The 23,159-nt window shown below is 27.0% G+C and overlaps 1 protein-coding gene across 1 annotated transcript in view; it reads right to left on the reverse strand.

Moving 5' to 3' along the window:
- The window catches only part of LOC107436429 (uncharacterized), a 208,279-nt gene that overhangs the window by 154,619 nt on the left and 30,501 nt on the right, over positions 1–23,159 (reverse strand). The window contains exons 24-48 of the mRNA XM_071185916.1: positions 22,802–22,837; positions 20,967–20,996; positions 20,286–20,321; positions 19,949–19,978; positions 19,303–19,338; positions 18,973–19,002; positions 18,309–18,344; positions 17,220–17,249; positions 16,615–16,650; positions 16,265–16,294; positions 15,567–15,602; positions 15,016–15,045; positions 14,531–14,566; positions 14,205–14,234; positions 13,498–13,533; positions 13,151–13,180; positions 10,765–10,824; positions 8,957–9,022; positions 7,374–7,436; positions 6,477–6,539; positions 4,924–4,986; positions 4,453–4,515; positions 2,116–2,178; positions 1,494–1,556; positions 1,304–1,357 (exon numbers count right to left, since the gene is read on the reverse strand). Coding sequence (XP_071042017.1) covers positions 1,304–1,357; positions 1,494–1,556; positions 2,116–2,178; positions 4,453–4,515; positions 4,924–4,986; positions 6,477–6,539; positions 7,374–7,436; positions 8,957–9,022; positions 10,765–10,824; positions 13,151–13,180; positions 13,498–13,533; positions 14,205–14,234; positions 14,531–14,566; positions 15,016–15,045; positions 15,567–15,602; positions 16,265–16,294; positions 16,615–16,650; positions 17,220–17,249; positions 18,309–18,344; positions 18,973–19,002; positions 19,303–19,338; positions 19,949–19,978; positions 20,286–20,321; positions 20,967–20,996; positions 22,802–22,811 — 1,060 coding nt within the window. The 5' untranslated portion in view covers positions 22,812–22,837. The remainder of the gene's footprint in view (positions 1–1,303; positions 1,358–1,493; positions 1,557–2,115; positions 2,179–4,452; positions 4,516–4,923; positions 4,987–6,476; positions 6,540–7,373; positions 7,437–8,956; positions 9,023–10,764; positions 10,825–13,150; positions 13,181–13,497; positions 13,534–14,204; positions 14,235–14,530; positions 14,567–15,015; positions 15,046–15,566; positions 15,603–16,264; positions 16,295–16,614; positions 16,651–17,219; positions 17,250–18,308; positions 18,345–18,972; positions 19,003–19,302; positions 19,339–19,948; positions 19,979–20,285; positions 20,322–20,966; positions 20,997–22,801; positions 22,838–23,159) is intronic.

Here is a 23,159-nt window from a genome sequence, read left to right on the forward strand (position 1 = left end):
CCTCCCTAATTTAAATGCAATGTTATTGCAACTTGAGAAATTCATAAAATGGCGGAAAACGTGAATTTTTAAACTGCTCACTGTTTGTAGTTTAGATTTCAATTTTTTGTTGCTTAAGTGATCTTTTTCGATAAAAAAAAGGAAAATGTTTACGATATAAAAAATCTAATAATTAATAAAATAAAATAATAAAGTACATTACAAAATAAGCATTGAATTTTATTTTGAACTATCACAGTTTTGTTTTTATTTTAGGCTTTTGTTTAAAACCTATAAATTTTCTTCAATTAAAATATTTAATTTGAATTTATATTACTTAATTACGACTAAACTTTTTCCTACTTTCATTCTGTGGGCATTGCAGTTTTTTTTTAATTTATTAGAATTTAATTCTAAAATGAGTTTTCATATTGCATGATATGATAAAAAAAAAATATTTCTTTCCTTATTTATTTTGATAAATCTATTGTTCATATGATAAAAATAGCAATTTTTTTTTTGTAAAAAAAAAAAGTATAAGTTTTTTTATTTTTGAATGAATTCTAATAATGGAACACTACAAATTTATTGATATTACTAAGTTTATTAATAAAAAAATGGAACGATAATGTTTAAATAAACATTATTACATTTGTCATTAACATGTCTAAATACATGTGCGGCCCTTCGTTAGCCAACCTGCTGTGCAAGTGGCCCTTCACTCAAAAAGGTTGTGCACCCCTAGCATAGACTCTGAAAAAACTGCTAAAAATCTTTTCTTCTTCAGAAGATTTTCATTTTTGTGAGGTTTCAATTAAGATTTCATGTTAACCCTCTGCCTATATTGTTGCATTAATATGCATTGTTGTATTAATATATATTGTTTGTATTAATATGCATACGGAACATGAAATATTCAATTGATATTTTGTTATGAAATTTTATAGGAAAAAATAAAATAAATAAAACAAAATTTAATAGTAATTAAAAATATCATAAAAATTTCTTTAAAACTAATTATTCAGGAAATGAATGTGTTCATTAGTGAAAAAATCAGGTATGCTTGAAATTTGCAAAAAAGAAAAAACTAGAAAAAAAAAGTGAAAAGAAATGTGCTAAAAACTAAAGTGTCTTTAAAAAATGGGAAAATTGGGCTATTCTACAGAATTTTCAAAAGCTTTTTTTAGTTCTGTAATCAGCATACAAGCCCATAAAAAATTAAAATTTTGAAGACAAATGTAAAATAGCTAAACAAACATTTTAAGTTGAACATGTAATTTTTAAGTGGTAATGTTCATTATAAATAATAAATAAAATACTTTACTTGGAATAGGGTAACGAGATGTTTTGGTGGTCAAAATTTCTGAATGAGTAGTCACTGAAACAAAGTTCAGAGATTTTTATACAACTAGCATGATTAAGCTACAATACAACATTCAGTTGTTTTAAACAAACAGAAAGTTTCAAATCAAGAATTCATAAAATCAATTAAAATTGAATAAAAAATGACTTACTAATTGGTTTTTTTGTAATAATCACAGTAGATGGAGCAGAAAAATCTTCAATTGCAGTATAAGCTATATGATTGAAAAAAAAACTCACTTAACTAATAAAACTTCCACTTAGTAGAACAAAATGCTTACAAAAGAAAATTTTTCTATGAGATATGAGTTATTTTATGAATTTAAACATGCAGTCATAATATCTAATTAAAGATAATAAAATATTTATAAAGATTAAAATTCTAATTAACTAAGCACATTAACAACAAATGTTTTCTAATTCTGTCATTATTAAAATTTAATTTCATAAAGAAACCACTGATATATACCACTGATAGAAATATTGATTTATTTATAGGGCACAATAAAATTCTAAGGCACAATTTAATAAAATGTAACATTGTATTATCAAAAAAAAAATTTTTGTGTGCTAGCCAATATAGATATGTTTTTTTAACCAAATCCAATTTTTTAATAGTGTTTTAAGCATTCCCCATCATACATAAGATCATTACAATTCATACATGCATACAATCATTAAGAATTCATACTAAAAATGAAAATGCTATATATAAAAGTTTATTAAAAAATTGCTTGTTTAAATTAAATTTTGCAAATGCATGGAAATACTTACGTGAAGCTGTGAACGCAATTTTTCTTGTAGTAGTAGTGAAAAAATGTTGAGTGATTTTTGGTGCTGAAATAAATTATCCATTAATTTAAATAAATAGGTTTTAAAAAAGACAAGTTTTTCTGCATAAAATGTGTACTCTATAAAAACTCACCTATTATTGAAAGTTATTTTTTTAATATATATAATAATTAATTACGACGCCTGATGGCTGGGCGGTAGCGCTTCACACTGTCTTCGGCTGGGCAAGGCTGACTCCCCCTTTCATCCCTTCAGGGGGTCAACAAATGAGTACCAAGCCTGCTTGGGAACTAGGGGTTCCGCGTTCAGCTGACCACTTGACCGGAACATCTGCTCTTGCACCCCAGAGCCCAAGGTCAAGAAAACTGAGAAGGGCACAGTAGGCCTTGGCCCTCTATAGGCTGTCGCGCCACTGAGTTTAGAGTTTTTTAATAATTAATTATATTATCAGACTATAATATAAGAGTGTTCCAACAATGAATAATGATTAAAGAATCAATTAAGAAGAATGAAAACAGATAAAATTATAAGGTTTGCTGCCTTCTGATTTGGAAACCTGGTATTTTATCTCACATAATTTTGAACATAAATATAAAGTTCAATAAGGGAGGCACTACTGACTGGAAAAACTATGGAACAATCACCTCTGTTTTGTGTTTCTTTCACCTCTTTGCTTTGCTCTTTGCAAGTAGAGGTTGTATTGAAAATACTATTTTATAGATTTTCTCAGACATCAGACAAGTTTCTGTGAAAACTTTATTTTTTACTTTGAAAGTCTTCCCAGCATCAAAATTTTAGCCATAACATAATTCAACTAAATAAGTTTAAATTTTTAGAAAAAAAATTAATTTATCAAAATTAAAATTTTCACCGAGCAGAATTTTTACTGTTTCCCTGAAAACTACACTTAGGTTATAAAAGCACTTATAACATCAAAATTTTTATCACAATAAAATTTGACTGTTCAATTGACTATTAATTGTTAAAAAAAATAGCAGAAGAAAGATTCATATTTTCTAGTTATTATAGTAGATAAGACATTATGAAATAAAATAATTTGAAAGTAATATATAATTCACGTCATTCAAATAATTTATTTCATTTAATAGAAATTTTATGACAATTAATTAAATTAGAAAAAACCAATACAGCATTAAGAATGAAGTATATGTGACAATATAACCAAGTGCAAAGTATCACAAACTATGATAATTTAATTCTTAAACTACGTTGAAAGAGTTGCAAACAGTCTAGGTTCAGTCCCCCTAGATGAGCTCTTAGCATTATTTTATAACTAGCATTGAACATAAGACCCATTTTTGAATTTACGGCTGTTAATGTTTAACTGCGTAACGTGTAAAATTGAACCCAGTCCAGAAGACATGGGAACTCATTGAAACAAATTAGCTTCCATAGAAGGCTCTTTGGTGGATTTGACCGGCATTTGCATTATATAGAGAGGAAAACCATGAAAATCTCCCACATAAAGCCCAACAGCAAGGGGATTCTAACCCCTGATTCGTCTACCACTGAGAATATTTTACACCAGCACTGTGGTTAGTTTGAGCTGGTAGCAGAATTTAAATTTAATAGCCATCATTGGGATTGAAACCTGGCTCACCTATTTAGGAGGAGAGTGCTCTATCTCCTGAGCCACCATGACACTGCTTTTTATTTTATTTTATAACCGTCAATGAACAGCCGATCCAATTTTTGGGTTCATGACTACTAATGTTCAACTCCATGTAGCTTTGTACTTTTGACCCAAACCAGAAGACAAGGGAATTCCTAGATCAAGTATTGCGAGAAATTTGCCTCTGTGGAGTACTTTTTGATAAAACTAACGAACATTTGCGTTACATGAAGAGGAAGACCACGAGAATCTCCCACGGTTAGACCTATGATCCCTCTACCATTGAGGATATTTCACGTCAGCATTGTGGATAGTGCAAGCTGGGTGCAGATTTGTATCGACCAGCCAATGCTGGGATTCGAGCACGATTTACCTTATTTTAGGGCGAACGCTCTATCCCCTGATCCATCATGACTCCATTCTTACTGTTTGAGAGGGACATCTGCACAGCTTTTTTGGAGCAGGCGTTACTGCCAATTGCTTCACAATTCTAATTTATGCTTAACATACAAAGAACTTCCATAAGTGTAAGAATAAGTACATTTCCCTTTCAGTGAACTTTCTAGAAGAGGGTGCAATGCTGAATTGGTTAAACAATATTCGGAATATTCGAATTATTGAATGTCATTTTTAACTTTTCAAAAACTTTAAAATTTACTTATTTAATAAAGTGAAAACATAATTACTTTTTAGAGGTATGGGAATTGTCAGTGTGGTTTCAGGAGGGACACTGTGCACAACAATAGAAGCTGAAACAAATACGAACACAAAATGAATTTAAAATAAATGGTTTTAAATATATGAGACAATAATAAATATTTTCAAAAATGTAAATTGTTTTATTAGTTAAAAATAAATGTATATGCCCCAATGCATGTTGCAATGAATGCATGCATGGTTAGCAGGATTTAATTAACCTATTTAAATCATGATTAAAATCGTGAGTGTTATTTCAGCAGGGACACTGTGTTTAAAGTTGAAGCTATAGATAATAAGAATTATTTGACAGATTACAATAGTCTGCTAGAACTTTTGCCACAAAGTATGGGATTTTAAGTAAAATAAGTTTAAAAGAAGAAAAATGAATGTAATAATTTAGATAAACATATTTAGATAAAGATAATAATTAAAAAGAAAAAATAAGTAAAATTTCTTACTTGTAGGAGTTATTAGAATTTCACTCACTGTAGTTGGCTTCTGATGATGAGTAAATTTTTTAGCTGAAAAAAGTTCAATTAGTTAAGTAATAAGGCAAAGTAAACAACTAAAATTATGCAACAGATAATTAGATTTTTTTTATAAATAGATAAATAATAAACATGGGTAAGGTAATGGAGACAAATAAATAAAAAATTATAATTTAAGTTTTTTTTTCAATAAATGCAATTCTTAATTCCAAACAAAATACAATTCGTAATTTGCCCAAATGTAGACAATGCACATTTTAATCTAATTAATCATAAGTTATCACTGTAAAATTATTCTGTTATCATTCAGTTTTTTAAGATATCTTTCTGACAAAACGGATAATAATTGAATTAAAAATAATTTTTTTAATGACATTGGTAAAGAAATCAAGCAATATTTTTAAAGAAGAATGACCTAAAAATAAAACAGAATATGTAATCATCGTTGAACAGTCGACCCAATTTAGGGTTTACCAATGTTCAAATCCGTAGCCTTGTAATTTTGAACCCAATCCAGAAGACAAGGGAACTCCTGGATCAAGTATTTTAAGTATTATTTAGTATCAAGTAAGACTTTTTGATGGAGCTAAACCGCATTTGCGTTACATGGAGAGGAAGGTCACGAGAACCTCCCATGGTTAGCCTGACGGCAAGGAGACTGTAATCCATGATCCGTCTACCACTGAGGATATTTCACGTCACCACTGTGGTTATGGACTGGAATGGATGGTCGTATCGTCTGGGATTCGAACCCGGTTCACCTCATTTCAAGGCTAACGCTCTATCCCCTGAGTCATCGCAGCTCATATAAAAACATTTTGGAGAAATCAGGGTGCATAGTCAAAACTTACAACAAAAAATAAGCACCTTTTAAGTACTTTTTAGACACTCAAAAATATTTTTAAGCACTACATTATCAAAATGCAAAATAATTTTCAAAGACTTTACATAATCATGATAAAATAGCTAGTTTCTGACAAATAACTCTTTTCTTCATTATATTAATCATGAAAAAAATTATCAAGAGATTTTTCGGTTCGATATCAGAGGGTGGCAAAATGAAGCATGAAATTGAGAATATCTTGCAAAATGCAGAAGAGTTGCACATGAGAGTGAAATAACCTCACCGAACCCAGCTCCCTCTACGCACATACAGATTTGCAAGTATTTAATCAAACCTGTAAAATGATTAGCGCTTTGATACGCTATGGACTGACAGTATGCCGAAATGGATTGTGGTTGAATGAATTGTGAAAATGTGGATGGAGCAATGTGAAAACCACGCTTTTGCATAAACGAGGCAAAAATCGACATGATAAGGAAAAAAAATCAAATCTTCGAAAAGTGTAAATTAAGCACTTCTTAAAAACGCCCAGTGACAAAAGCACCTCTAAGGGCTTTTAAAAAACGAAATTAAACACCTTTAAGCACTTTTTAAAAACGCTATGCATCATGGAAGTTTAAAAAAATTAATACAAAATAACATACTTAACAACTGAAACAGTAAAAAACAAAACATTTACATGGAAGGAAAACAGGAACTGTAACTGTAGGTTCTGGTGTCACAATTTCTACAACAGTAGTTACTGAAAGAAAATAACTAAAAATTTTAAATATCATACTGTTGCTGTAAAAAATACAATATATATTCATTATTAAAGAACTAAACCAGACAGGTTCACATTTGAAGAGTTTAGAGTAAAAACATAATATTTTTAGTGAATTTGAAAAATATTGACTTTTGCAGAAACATGAGAATCCTTTTATGGGGAGAGTGGCATCTAAAATCTAAGAAAAGGTACCCCGACATAGTATTGAGTCAACATACTTGCATACTACAAAAATACAATTCTAATTCACTAGTATATATTGTCTTATACACTAGTGAATTAGAATTGTATTTTTGTAGTGGTAGATACACTACAGTACTGCCTCACCAGAATTTTATCGGCGATATAATCTGCTGAATGGTATACTACTAGTTGTTTCATTGCTGTTTTGTGAGAAACTGGGAAAGTTGTATTAAGATTACCGTACCGCATCCGAGTGTATATGTTATGTGTGATCGAGACTGAGTAGCAACAGTACAAAGAGGAGGATGGATTCTTTAACCTTTCGTTTTTGTACCAAAAAAAAGTTTTTGCATTTGTTATTCAGTGAAATATTTAGGTATTAAGGAGAAACTTCTAAATAAACTGGACGAAATGCAAAATGCTTAAATGGCAATTACGCAAATTTACAACACACAGAATTAAAATGCGTAACTCTAAAATCATGCATTATTAAAGGTTAAAAAAGAAGTGACTTGTTTTGTAAAATATGCATATCAAAATTTGAAATAGCAATTTCAATAAAATGCTATGAAAAAAAAACTCATTTAGCATTAAAAACACATAATGAAAATTTAGTTTAAATATTACCTTTTGGATGGATGGTCAATGTACTAGTTCGTATTGTACGAAGAGTGTATTTACGTGTTCTTCCTATATAAAAGGCAATAAAAATAAGTTAATCACCATTAATAAAACTTATATATGGTATAAATTAAATGCTGATAAAAAATATATGGTTCTATTCTTGGATATCAAGCTATTGGCTATGACAGTGAAATGTGCAGTTTCTTTTCTTACTGAACAATTAGTTTTCAAAATGGATACAACTCACAATAAATAAAACCTTAGATTAAAAAAAGTTGAATTAATTTTTAACAGAAATGGTTGTTGTTCCTTTATGTCGCACTAGAGCTGCACAATGGGCTATTGGCGACGGTCTGGGAAACATCCCTGAGGATGATCCGAAGACATACCATCGCAATTTTGATCCTCTGGTAGCCCGACGACCTGCACACGAAGTCGAGCACTTTATGGTAGAACAGTTTAACAAGGACCCATACCGCACACCCTCGGTCCCTACGCAGGCTGATCCAAGTGGTCACCCACCCGCACACTGACCATAGTCAGTGATGCTTGACTTCGGTGATCTGCTGGGAACCGTGTCTTAACGATCAGTCCACTGCGGGACCCGCTGTGGGTGAAATGGTATGCTCTGCATATAAAAAACTTAAAGCAGCAGAAAATACTAAGATAACATCAAAACTTTGACCACACTTCAACACGGAATTCATTTCATATCTCAATATCATATTTATCAAATGAGTGCATTGAAAAAAATAAATAATAGAATTAAGAATTGCTCAAAAATCCTGAATTTTGTAGTTGTTCAAGTTGATAAGTAAAATAATACTTATTAAAAACAATGGTAATATAGTTTAATGAACTTTTGTTTTTCAAAATTAAACAATTCTAAGAAGTTTAAAAACATACTAATGAGAGAATGCCATTAAACTTAGTAATTAAAACTAAGACAAGTGTGAAAAATTATGTTGGTCTGCCTGTTATAAAGAGATAAAGAATACATAATTTCATTCAGAAAGAACTACACTTTTTTTAACAAAAAATTTAACATAAATATAACAGGGTACATAACCAGATTTTTTAACAAAAAATAAGCACTTTTTAAGCACTCAAAAAATATTTTTAATCACATTCCAGAAAAAAAAACATAATTAGGATCTGTGCTGTAATAAATTTTATTATTATTATTCAAAGTTCTTAATTTATAAACATAAAAAAATCATCATAAAAAAACATCAAAAAATTTTCAAAAACTTTACAAAATCTTATAAAATAACTAGTTTTTGCTAAATATTGCAGAGAAAATTGTGAAAATCATAATTTTTTTTTTTTTTGTAATTTAGTACAACATTTGACACAGCAATGATAGAAAATTAAGCCCTTTTTTACAAACCCCAAATAAAAAAAAAAGCAGCTTTAAGGGCTTTTAAAAACAAAATCAAAATTAAGCACCTTTAAGCACTTTTTAAAAACGCTATGCACCCTGTATAAGCAATGTAATAGGTTACTAGAAAATAAGTTTTTTTTTATGAATACATAATTTGTTTCAAAAAGTGCGAAAAGAAAAACACTAAGTAAAAAATACTCACGTGTAACATCGTGATGTATAGTCTTTCTTTTAGGTGGATGATGCGTCCACAATGGAAAATGATGTGCTAAAAATGATACCAAACATTATAAGTACATATTTCTGCAAAAAAAAAAAACATTTACTTTAACCGATTCAGCAAGGAACCCTAATGAACAATGAACTAAAAGTGTTCCATCATTAAAATAAGAAACAGAGTACCACCTATATTTGAATATGGTAAACTATGACAGAACCAGGTCCATTCTTAGCATAACACTTTCACTTTAAACTATGTATCTTGACGTGGTTCATTTGTGATACATTGTGATTATGTCTGCAGACTAAATCCATTCATAACACTTTCACATTAGGTTATGTGCTTGCAGGGTTGTTAGTTGTACAGGGTGCATGGCCAAATCTTTCAACAAAAAATAAGCACCTTTTATGTACTTTTTAAGCACACAAAAAATTATGTTAAAGCACTATATACATGAACAAAATACAAAATAATTTTCAAAGTCTTTACATGATCATGATAAAATAACAAGTTTCTGACAAAGAACTGTTATCTTGATTATATTAGCCACCATAAAGAGATCGAGAGACTTTTCGGTTCGATTTCAGAGGGTGGAAAATGAAGGCTGAATTTGAGAATATCTTGTAAAATGCAGCAGAGTTGCACATGAGAGTGCAAGAATCTCAGCAAACCCAGCTCAGTCGACACACTCTCGTAAGTATTTAATCAAAGATGTAAAATGATTGGCGCTTTCATACGCTATGGACCGACGGTATACTGAAATGAGTAGTGGTTGAATGAATTGTGAAAATGTTGAATAGAACAATGTGAAAAGCAGGTTCTTGCACAATACGTGGCGAAAATGGACATGATAAAGAAGAAAAAAAACTGATTTCCGAAAAGGCGAAATTAAACACTTTTTAAAAACACTAATGAAAAAAGCACCTTAAAGGGATTATAAAAAACGAAAATCCTTTAAGCACTTTTCCCATACCATAATAACAGGAGAAAATATTCATGAGAGTTAATTATTCATGATAGTTAATGACAAAGCAATCGAATGCACAAAAAACTTCATGGAAGTTGCATGAAGTTTGAAAACTTATTTTAAATATTAGAAAAGAAAATATCAATATAAAGCTTTCCCATACTTGTACAATGGGAGATAATAATTAAACTCATTTGTTAATTATTCATGAGGTAAATGACAAAGCAATCAAATGCACAAATAAAAAATGTAAGTAAAAAAATTGTTTGAACTTGCTACAGAAGTAACATAGGTGCTTTAAGCTACCTAATTGGTCGTAAAATTGCTCATACATAAATTGATAGTTCATAAATTGCTCATACATAAATTTCAATTGCAATTATAACTACTCTTAACAACAAAAAGTTAAATTAAAAAAGTTTATATGAAATATTTTAAAGTAACTCAGTAAACAGGATATTCCATAATGACTGCCCTAAAAAAAAGACCAGAACACAATAAAATAATTGGGAAAACAGAATAAAAAATCCTAAAAACCAGTTTGATTGCCTGATGAAATTTAGAAGTGCTTTTAATAAATGCCTTTCAACTTCTATTTGTTTTTTCTGGCAATCAAACAAGTTAGTAATTACAGAACATCTTGTCTAAAGATCCTACTATGAAATGAAAATTGTAAAGGAGTTATATTTTATATTAATATATGAATAATATGTTTCTTATTTTACAAACAGATCAAACTTAACACAGAATTTGTAAATATTAAGTTAAAGTTGTTTTAATAAATTAATAATTACATTAACAAAAAGTAAAAATAAAATCTTACTAGGTGCTGTGATAGTTATGATTTTTGTTGTTTCTTCTACTTCATGAGTCATATTTAAAGCTATGCAAATATATAAACAGATATTAGCAAAAGAATAAAAACCTGAATTTAGGTGTTTCATATATATATTAAAAAAAATACATTAAGGATTGATTGTGTTTCCAATATTTAAATTATATTGAACAAGATGATTGTCAAGAAAACATTTTCCAATTTTTAGTATTATAAATAAAAAAAAATTTATAGACAAAAAATCAGCACATTTAAATCAGTTAAATATAATTCGTATTATTCGATGACCTTTTGCCACCTTTCTCGTCACTTCATGATTCTGTGCTCATATAATTTCTGGTCGTTTTGCTTCTTTTTGATATAATTTCGTTTTGTTTGCTTTTGGTTTGTACTTTTTTATTTAAATTGTTTACATAAGAAAATTTTAGTTTTTGCTGCTTTTAGAGTGTTTCTATTTTGACTTATAATTTTACAGTTTTTATCTTAAAATTTGCTTTAATCAATTTTATACTTTGACAGCAAAAAACCTAAACCTGGTGCAATTTGATGTCATTGTTATTACTTGAGCTTTTATTATTTAGAACATTTTGAAAATTGTGAAATAGATGACAATCCAATGGTGAAAGGTCAGGGCTATATGGGGGATGCTACACCACTTCCCAATCAATCTCCAACAACTTTGTTTGCGTTGTTAAAGATTTTTAAGGCCTCTCCTATTTGTAGTGGATCTTGATTTCTTTGGGATCTCCCATGTAGATCAGGTCCAGAATAGACCTTGCATCTTTCGATATCAATTATTTCCAAGTTCGATAAAGAATAACGGTACAATTTAATAAGTGGTACAATTTTTAGCTGATAGAGTTTTTTGCTGATAAAGACCTGAATAAGCGAGAGAACTAAACTTAACAGAGCGATGGCAAAAGGTCGTTGAACAGTATGGAAGATATTTGACTGGTTAAAGTTAATTTTTTATTGAGAAAAAATTGAGTTTTCTTTCACATTGAAAAACGAAATTACTTTCTAGCTAACCTAACAATAAAAAAAAGGAGATAAAAAAAACAGGTGTGAGGGGGTTGGCATGCAAGTTGTAAAGTAGCAGAATAGTTTAAATATTTTAGTTAATGTTCTTTTTAGTATCTCATTCTTTTCCAATGGAAATCAATTCTTATCTGATTTCCACATCTTGTAACCAGGGGTTCCCCTCGAACCTCCTCATACCTGTTTTTTTTAGCTCCCTTCTCATTATAGCTTGTTCACGATAGTTCTTCTTCCTTTACTGATTAAACTAGTTTTATTTCATATTACAAGGTGTTTGTCTCATTATTTTTGGACTGTCCTTTTGCATTTAGACACTGAGAAAGATTCTTGTTTATAGAAACGACAAGTCATGTTAAATTGAGTGTAATAATATAAGGGTGCATAGACAAATTTTTCAACAATAAATAAGTACCTTTTAAGCATTCAAAAAATATTTTTAAGCACTATATACAGTAACAAAATGCAAAATAATTTTCAAAGACCTTACATGATCATGATAAAATAACTGTAGTCCCAGTTATAGTTTCTGACAACCAACTCTTTTCTTGATTATATTAGCCCTTATAAAATGATCAAGAGATTTTTCGGTTCGATATCAGAGGGTGGAAAATGAAACCTGAAATTGAGCTAAAATACAGCAGTGTTGCAAATGAGACTGCAATAATCTCACCGAACCCAGCTCAGTAGACGCACATGCAGACTCGCAAGTATTTCATTAAACATGTAAAATTATTGGCGATTTCATACGCTATGGGCCAAAATGGATTGTGGTTGAAGGAATTGTGAAAACATTGAATAGAACAAAGCGAAAATCACACTTTTTGCATAATACATGGGGAAAATCCACATAGAAAGGAAAACATCTTTTTTGAAAAAGGGAAAATTAAGCAGATTTTTAAAACACCCAATAAAAAAAGCACCTTAGTAAAAAGCACCCTCAAGTTGGTAGATATTTCAGCATCTTTTAAGCATTAATTATTTTTTATACTAAAAAAATACTGATTTCCAATTATTATATTTCAAGCTAAGTTTTGGTTCAGTCCATATTCAGTTTATAATCAGTAAAACTTTTTTAAATGACTTCCTGTTATTGTAAATACCTGAGAAATTCAAAAAAATAACGAAAAAAAAGCAAATTTAAAAAAAACTGCAGGTCTCTGAAAAGGAAAAAAAAAAAGAAAAAAAATTATACAAAGAACTTATAAATTTTAGATGTTAGCTTTTGTAGTTCAGGCCTCAAAAACAAATTTTTTTAGAAACAAAGTATGAACCAAATTACAAGAAAAATAAATCTAACTGCCCTCCAATGGAGGTTATAAGAAATCTTTATACTTACTGGAAGGAGGGAAATGTGCTATACGGGTAGCTAAAATAAAATTAACTGTATTAATCTTAATATTATAAAAAAGTAAATAGTAATATAATAATAAAAGTAATAGTAGATTTAAATAAAAAAAATTTAATATACAATAGATTCAGGTGAATAACTACAGCATACCAAATTACATTTAATAGTTAAAATTAAAAATAAATGCAAGGAAAAATAGAAGAAAGGTATAACAGATTATTTATGTAGCTAACATTTTCAACATCGCACATAAATTTAAATAGAAATTGCATCAGATATGGCAAAATTATTTTTGGTAATTATTCTTCATAAAGCAAAACAAAAGGAATTCTTACTGGATGGCACAGTTACAGTATGAATTGCAACAGAAGCTAAAGAAAACATAAAATTGAATATAATTATTATATAAATTCTGAATTTTAAAAGTACGTTACAAACAGAAATATTCATATATTTCACATTCAAAATATATTTTGATAAACGTTGATCATAAAAATATTATAACATTTTGTGATGGACCAAAAAACAGTACAATTTGAGCAGTAAATACTTCAATCTCATTTTTAATAAAATGTGTTTCCAATTTTAAAATATTATGAATAATTTATGTCATGTTTAATTTTGATTTATTTATTTAATTTCATAGGTTACATTTTAAATTTAATTTTTTTCACTCATAAAAAAGGGTAAGCATTTTAAAAATATATAGTGCCTAGTACTTATTTTTAATTTGTGCGTATTTAAAAAAATAACTCGAAACAGTGAAACAAAACAAGTATGAAAAAAGTTCCTACCTTACTAAAGAAAATTAAAAAACAACAACATTATAATTGATAAAATGAATAAAATGCAAGTAAAAATAAATTTAAGTTGTTAAATTTTCGCAGTTTTTGAAAGTCCAAAACTTTAGTACATACTTTAAAAACAAATTTTTTTTAGAAACTAAGTTTAAACCTGCGAAATATTCTAAGATTTCTAAGTTAGAAGAAAAATATAAATCTATATTTCCTCAAATGGAGGTATAAGAAATCTTTATACTTACTAGAAGGAGTGTAATGTACTGTACGAGTAGCTAAAATAATTTAAACTGCATTAGTCTTAATATAATAAAATGTCAATAGTAAATATGCTGGTTTAAATTTAAAAAAAATATTTATTTATAATCGATAAAGGTGGATAACTACAGCATACCTAGTTACATATATTTAATAAATAAAATTAAAAACAATAGGACAAACAGAAGAAGCGTATTTACATGCTAACATTATCAACACTGCACTTAAATTTACATGAAAAGTACAAGCTTCAGATAGGACAAAAATACTTTAGGTAGCTAATACTTATGAAGAAAAACAAAAGAGTTCTTACTGGTTGGCACGGTTACAGTATGAATGGCAACAGAAGCTAAAGAAATCATAAAATTGAATATAATTATTATATAAAGTGTGACTTTTAAAAGTATATGACAAACAGAAATATTCATGAAAATATATTTTGATAAATATTGATTTTAAAAAATTTTATAATATTTTGTGAACAAGAACAGTACAATCCGAGTAGTAAATACTTCAATCTCATCTTTACTAAAAAGTGTTTCCAATTTTAAAAAAACTATGTGAATAATTTATTTCATTTTTAATTTTGATTCATTTATTTAATTTCATAGGTCACATTTTAAATTGACTTTTTTCCATCCATAAAAAAGCGTATTTAAAAAAATAAGTCAAAAGAGTGAAACAAAGCAAGTATAATTATAATTGAAATACATTATTATTGAAATTTCTTGGATTTCTAAATTAAACGAAATAATCTTAATTTCCTCCAATAGAAGAGACATAAATCTTTATACTTACTAGAAGGAGTGAAATGAGCAGTTCGAGTAGCTAAAAAAATTTAAACTGCATTAGTCTTAATATAATAAAAAGTTAATTGTAAATATGTTAAATAAAAATATATATATATATATNATTATTATTGAAATTTCTTGGATTTCTAAATTAAACGAAATAATCTTAATTTCCTCCAAAAGAGGCATAAGTATAAGGCATAAATCTTTATACTTACTAGAAGGAGTGATATGAGCAGTACGAGTAGCTAAAAAAATTTAAACTGCATTAGTCTTAATCTAATAAAAAGTAAATTGTAAATATGTCGGTTTAAATAAAAATATATATATATATTCGATTCAGGTGGATAGCAACAACATACCTAATTATTTCATATTTAACAGTTAAAATTAAAAATAAAAGTTAGGAAAAATAAAATAAAAATATAACAAATTACTTAAGTAGCTTATAATTTCAACAAGGCACATAATTTTACATAAAAATTATAAGCTTTAATCAGGATCAAGTTATACTTTAGGCAACTAATATTTATAAAGCAAAACAAAAGAAATTCTTACTGGTAGGCACAGTGACTGTATGAATTGCCACAGAAGCTATAGAGAAAATAAAATTGAATATAAATATTATATATATTATGACTTTTAAAAGTACATTAGAAACAGAAAATTTATGAAAAAATATTTTTAAAAATGTGGAGAATATTCTATAATATTTAATGATGAAATAAAAAAACAGTGCTATTTGAGTTGAAAATACTTTAATCTCATCTTTTTTTTTAAATCTGTTTCCCCCTTTCAAAAAATATGTGAATAATATATTTTAAGTTTAATTTTGATTTATTTATTTAATTTCATAGGTAACATTTTAAATTTAATTTTTTCCATCCATAAAAAAAAAACATAAGCATTTAAAAAATATATACTGCCGAGTAGTTATTTTTAATTTGTGCATATTTAAAAAAAATAACTCAAAAGAGTGAAACAAAGCAAGTATAAAAAAAGTGCACAACTTACAAAAGAAATTTTAAAAAAAAGCAAACATTCTAACTGACGAAATGAATAGAATTTAAGTAAAGATAAATTTAAGTTGTTAGTTTTTCTCAGTTTTTGAAAGTCAAAAATTTTAGTATAGTCTTTAAAAACTACTTTTTTTTAAAACAATATTTCAACCTGTGAAATATTGTAAGATTTCTAAATTTAAAGAAAAATAAATCTAGTTGACCTCCAATGGAGGTATAAGAAATATTTATACTTACTAGAAGGAGTGAAATGTGCTGTGCGAGTAGCTAAAATAATTTTAAACCGTATTAGTCTTAATATAATAAAAAGTAAATAGAAATAGGAATATAAGTAAATCTTTTTTAAATAAAAAAAAGTATTATATAACTGATTCAGGTGGATAACTAGAGCATACCTAATTACTTTATATTAAACGGTTAAGATTAAAAATAAATGTAGGGACAAATATAAAAAAAGTTTATAACAGATTATTTATGAAGCTAACATTTTCAACAGTGCACATAAATTTAGAAATTTCAAGTTTCAGATAGGGCAAAATTATTTTAGGTAGCTGATACTTATAAAGCAAAACAAAAGAAGTTCTTACTAGTTGGCACAGTTACAGTATGAATTGCAACAGAAGCTAAAGAAAACATAAAATTGAATAGAATTATTATATAAATTGTGATTTTCAAAGTATGTACAATTCGAGTACAAAATACTTCAATCTCATCTTCATTAAAATGTGTTTCAAATTTTAAATTATGTTTAATTTTGATATTTTAAATATGTTTAATTTTGATTCATTTATTTAATTTCATAGGTTGTAGTTTAAATTCACTTTTTTCCACCCATAAAAAAGTGTAAGCATTTTAAAAATATATAGTGCCTAGTACATATTATTAATTTGTGTGTATTTAAAAAAAAAACTCTTGAGTGAAACAAAGAAAGTATAAAAATAGTGCACAACTTACAAAAGAAAATTTAAAAAAAAAAAAAAACATTATAACTGATAAAATGAATAGACATTAAAAAAAGATAAATTTAAGTTGTTAGTATTTCTCAGTTTTTGAAAGCCAAAAATTTTAGTATAATCTTTAAAAACTAATTTTTTTTAAAAACAAAGTTCAAACCCGTGAAATAGTCTAAGATTTCTAAATTAGAAAAAAAAACTAAATTTCTTTCTGAGGTATAAGAAATCTTTATACTTACTTGATGGAGTGAAATGTGCTGTACGAGTAGCTAAAATAATTTAAACTGCATTAGTCTTAATATAATTAAAAGTCAACAGATATGTTGCATTAAATAAAAATATATTTGTACATAATCAATTCAGGTGAATAACTATAGCATACTTAATTGCTTTATATTTAACAGTTAAGATTTAAAAAAATTATTAGGACATATAGAATAAAGATATAACAGATAATTTAAGAAGGATAATAATTTCAACACTGCACATAATTTTACATAGAAATTACAAGCTTTAATTAGAGAAAAGTTATTTCAGATGATACTTATTGTGAGGAAGAGCTTTGCTTCCCTGTCATTAGCCGTATAGTTGTGTAGTGTAATATATGAATGTTCATTTAGGCCATTAATGAATGAATTGAACAATTGAGTTTCCAGGAAATAATGTACAAATCGTTGAATGTAAATTTAGATTTTATTAAGCATAATTTGTGAATTAGAAAATGGCCATTTTTTCATAAAAAATAAGAAATCCCTTAAAGGGATGAAATAACAATACTCTCTATTGAGAGATCATAAAACCAGAACAACATTTCTGACGGTTAGAAAATTGAGACTGGAAGGCCCCAAAGGGCTCCCAGCCTCCACAAATTTGAAATTAAAAGTGAATATATTTATTCTCAACGGACAGAGAAAGAGTATGGGTAGGAGATCCAAAATTTGGCGATTTATCATAATATATCATAGCCAAAAACATAGCCAACTAGCATATCCACATGGGTTTAAAAGAACACCTTGGCGATCTCAAGTCGCCAACAAATTTTTGTGAATTATTATAACCATGCAACCGAAACATTTATCCGTTGGAAAATTAGAATAAAAAGTTATAAATAGATTTTTGTTTTTGATTAGAGGCGACAGTGAATTAATATGTCTGCATAATAACGAAATAAAAAGAAAGTAACCGTTACATGGATCTGGAAGAGAAGAAATAAATATTTTATGTTCGTCTAAAAAGATTAAGTTTTCGATTTATTTTAAAAAGGAAATACATATGTAATGCCAAATTGTGGCATCACACTTATAAAGCAAAACAAAAAGAATTCTTACTGGTTGGCACAGTTACTGAATGAATTGCAACAGAGGCTATAAAAAACATAAAATTCAACAGAAATATTATATGAATTGTCACTTTTAAAAGTACGTTACAAACAAAAAATTCATGAAAATATATTTTGAAAAATGTTGAGAATATATTACAATATTTTATGATGAAATAAAAAACAATACTATTTGGGTAGAAAATACTTCAATCTCATTTCTATTTAAATATTTTTCCCATTTTCAAAAATTAATTGAATAATTTATTTCATGATTAATTTATTTAATTTCACATGTTACATTTCATATTTACTTTTTCTCGTCCCAATAAAAGTGTAAGTTAGCTATTTTTTATTTGTATATTATTTGATGATTTGTATATTACTTGAGAACTATGTTATAAAAATAAGTCAAAAGAGGGAAACAAAGCAAGTATAAAAAAAGTGCACAACTTTCTTAAGAAAAAAAAAACATTACATTTGTTTAAAATAATAGACTTTAATAAATGATAAATTTAAGTAATTAGCTTTTTTAAGTTTTTGAAAGTTAAAAATTTTAGTGCATGCTTTAAATTTTTTAGAAGCTAAGTTTCAATCTGAGAAATTTCTTCGATTTCTAAATTAAAAGAAAACTTAATACCTCCAAAGGAGGTATAAGAAATCTTTATACTTACTAGAAGGAGTGATATGTACTGTGTGAGTAGCTAAAATAATTCAAGCTGTATTAGTCTTAATACAATAAAAAGTCAATATGTTGGTTTAAATAAAAAAAAAATATATAAATAATCGATTCAGGTGGATAATTATAGTATAACTAATTACTTTTTATTTAAAAGTTAAAATTAAAAATAAATGTGAGGATAAATAGAAGATACATTAGATTATTTATGTAGCTAACATTTTCAACAATGCACATAAGTTTACATGGAAACGACAAACTTCAGATAGAGAAGAGTTATTTTAGGTAACTCATACTTATAAAAGAAAACAAAAAGAATTCTTACTGGTTGGCACAGTAACAGAATGAATTGCAACAGAAGCTATAGAAAACATAAAATTGAATATAAATATTATATGAATTGTGACTTTTAAAAGTATGTTACAAACAGAAAATTCATGAAAATGTATTTTGAAAAATATTGATCCTCAAGAATATTATAATATTTTATGATGAACCTAACAGTACTACTAGGTTAGAAAATATTTCAATCTCATCTCCATTTAAATATTTTTCTCTCTTTCAAAAATTAATTGAATAATTTATTTCATGATTAATTTATTTAATTTCATATGTTATATTTCATATTTACTTTTTCCCTTCCCTATAGATGTGTAAGTTAATTATTTTTTTATTTGAGTAAATTTAAAAAAATAAGTAAAAACGGTAAAAGAAAGCTAATATAAAAATATGCACACTTTTCTAAAGAAAATTTAAAAAAAAAACATTACATTTGTTTAAATGAATAGGCTTTAAAAAAACGATAAATATAAGTAGCTAGTTTTTTTTACGTTTTTGAAAATTAAAAATTTCAGTGTATGCTTTAAAAACTGATTTTTTTAGAAACAGTTTCAATCTGACAAATTTCTTGGATTTCTAAAAAAGAAATCTACACTTTCTTCAACAGAGGTATAAGAAATCTTTATACTTACTAGAAGGAGTGACATGTACTGTACGAGTAGCTAAAAATTTAAACTGCATTAGTCTTAATATAATAAAAAGTCAATAGTAAATATGCTGGTTTAAATAAAAAAAATATTTATATACAATCAATTCCGATGGATAACTACAGCATATCTAATTACTTATAGTTAATAGCAAATATTAAATTTAATTCAAGGACAAATAGAAGAAAAGTATAATAGATCATTTACGTAGCTAACATTCTCAACACTGCACATAATATTACATAGAAAATACAAGTTTCAAATAGTTCAAAGTTATTTTAGGTAGAGGATACTTATAAAGGAACACAAAAAGAATTCTTACTGGTTGGAACAGTTACAGAATGAATTGCAACAGAAGCTATAAAAACAAAAAATTGATTTTAATAAAAATTGTGATTTTTAAAAGTACATTATAAACAGAGAATTTATAAAAATACATTTCCATATAATATTTAATAAACATATTTAATATATAATGACGAACCATAAAATAGTAATATTTGAGTAATAAATACTTTAATCGAATCTCTGTTAAAATATTTTTTCCATTATACAAAAATTTGTGAACAATTTTTTTCATGTTTCATCGTAATTTATTTATTTATTTTCATATATCATATTTTAAATATACTTTTTCTTCAATATAAAAGTGTAAGTATTTTAAAATATATTGGTGCTTCTAGTTATTTGTAATTTGTGTGTATTTAAAAAAAAAGTAAAAAAAGGGAATCGAAGCAACTATACAGAAAGTGCACAACTTTCAAAAGAAAATTTAGAAAAAAATACATTAGAAATGATTCAATGAATAGACTCTAAGAAATGATAAGTTTAAGTTATTAGCTTTCTTTGAGCTTTTTAAAGGTCAAAAACTTTAGTACATGCTTTAAAAACTCATTTTTTTTAGAAACAAAGTTTCAACCTGCGAAACATTCTAAGATTTCGAAATTAGAAGATAAATAAATCTAAATTTCCTCTAACGGAGGTATAAGAAATATTTACTTACTAGAAGGAGTGTAATGTGCTGTACGAGTAGCTAAAATAATTTAAACTGCATTAGTCTTAATATAATTAAAAGTCAACAGAATATATGTTGCTTTAAATAAAAAATATTTATTTATAATCGATGAAGGTGGATAACTACAGCATACCTAATTACTTTGCATTTAATAGTTAAAATTAAAAATAAATGCAAGGAAAAATAGAAGAAAGGTATAACAGATCATTTATACAGCTAACATTTAAACATCGCACATAAATTCAAATAGAAATTACAAGCTTCAGATACGACAAAGTTACTTTAGGTAACTGATACTTATAGAGCAAAACAAAAGTTCTTACTGGTTAGCACAGTTACAAAACTAAAAATTTTAATAGCTAAAAATTTTAACTGCATTAGACATAACACAGTAAAATAAAAAGTAAATATGCTGATTTAAATAAAAAAAAATTTATATATACAATCGATTCAGGCGGATAACTATAGCACAACTAATAACTTTATATATAATAGTTAAAATTAAAAATAAATTCAAGGAAAAATAGAAGAAAGGTATAACAGATTATTTATACAGCTAACATTTTCAAAATTGCACATAAATTCAAATAGAAATTACAAGCTTCAGATAGGACAAAGTTACTTTAGGTAACTGATACTTTTAAAGCAAAACAGAAGTTCTTACTGGTTGGCACAGTTACAAAACTAAAAATTTTAACAGCTAAAAATTTGAGTAGCTAAAAATTTTAACTGCATTAGTCATAATATAGTAAAATAAAAAGTAAATATGTTATTCAGGTGGATAACTATAGCATAACTAATAACTTTATACATAATAGTTAAAATTAAAAATAAATTCAAGGAAAAATAGAAGAAAAGTATAACAGATTATTTTTGCAGCTAACATTTTCACCATTGCATATAAATTCAAATAGAAATTTCCAGTTTCAGATACGGCAAAGTTACTTTACGTAACTGATACTTATAAAGCAAAAGTTCCTACTGGTTGGCACAGTTACAAAACTAAAAATTTTAATAGCTAAAAATTTGAGTAGCTAAAAATTTTAACTGCATTAGGGATAATATAGTAAAATAAAAAGTAAATATGTTGGTTTAAATAAAAAAAATTTATATATACAATCGATTCAGGTGGATAACTATAGCATAACTAATAACTTTATACATAATAGTTAAAATTAAAAATAAATTCAAGGAAAAATAGAAGAAAGGTACAACAGATTATTTATACAGCTAACATTTTCAACATTGCACATAAATTCAAATAGAAATTACAAGCTTCAGATACGACAAAGTTACTTTAGGTAACTGATACAGTAGAGAACCAATTATCCGGGATGCTCGGGACCATCGCTATCCCGGATATCTGAATTTCCCGGTTTTCTGGATCGACCNGCACATAAATTCAAATAGAAATTACAAGCTTCAGATACGGCAAAGTTATTTTAGGTAACTGATACTTATAAAGCAAAGCAAAAGTTCTTACTGGTTGGCACAGTAACAAAACTAAAAATTTTAATAGCTAAAAATTTTAGCTGCATTAGTCATAACACAGCAAAATAAAAAGTAAATATGTTGATTTAAATAAAAAAATTTTATATCTACAATCGATTCAGGCGGATAACTATAGCACAACTAATAACTTTATACGTAATAGTTAAAATTAAAAATAAATTCATGGAAAAATAGAAGAAAGGTATAACAGATTATTTTTGCAGCTAACATTTTCAACATTGCACATAAATTCAAATAGAAATTACAAGCTTCAGATATGGCAAAGTTATTTTAGGTAACTGATACTTATAAAGCAAAATAAAAGTTCTTACTGGATGGCATAGTTACAAAACGAATTGCAACAGAAGCTATAAAAAACATAAAATTGAACATAAAGTAAATTGTGACTTTTAAAAATACGTTACAAACAGAAAAAATCACGAAAATATATTTTGATAAATGTTGATCTTAAAAAATACTATAATACCTGTTTTAGTCCTTCATAAGAAGGACTAAAACAGGGTGGCCACTCAAATCAGATTTCAAATTTCCCTGATTTTTCCAAATAAAAATCTTAAAATTTCCAGGTTTTTGTTTCTTTTTTCTTATAAAGTGTAGGATGTGTACAAGAAAAGTGTCTTTATTATAAAATATTTTATTCAAAATGAATACATATATGTTAATATATAT

The sequence above is a fragment of the Parasteatoda tepidariorum genome, chromosome 9 (genome assembly GCF_043381705.1).
Source record: "Parasteatoda tepidariorum isolate YZ-2023 chromosome 9, CAS_Ptep_4.0, whole genome shotgun sequence".
NCBI classification, from domain to species: domain Eukaryota; kingdom Metazoa; phylum Arthropoda; class Arachnida; order Araneae; family Theridiidae; genus Parasteatoda; species Parasteatoda tepidariorum.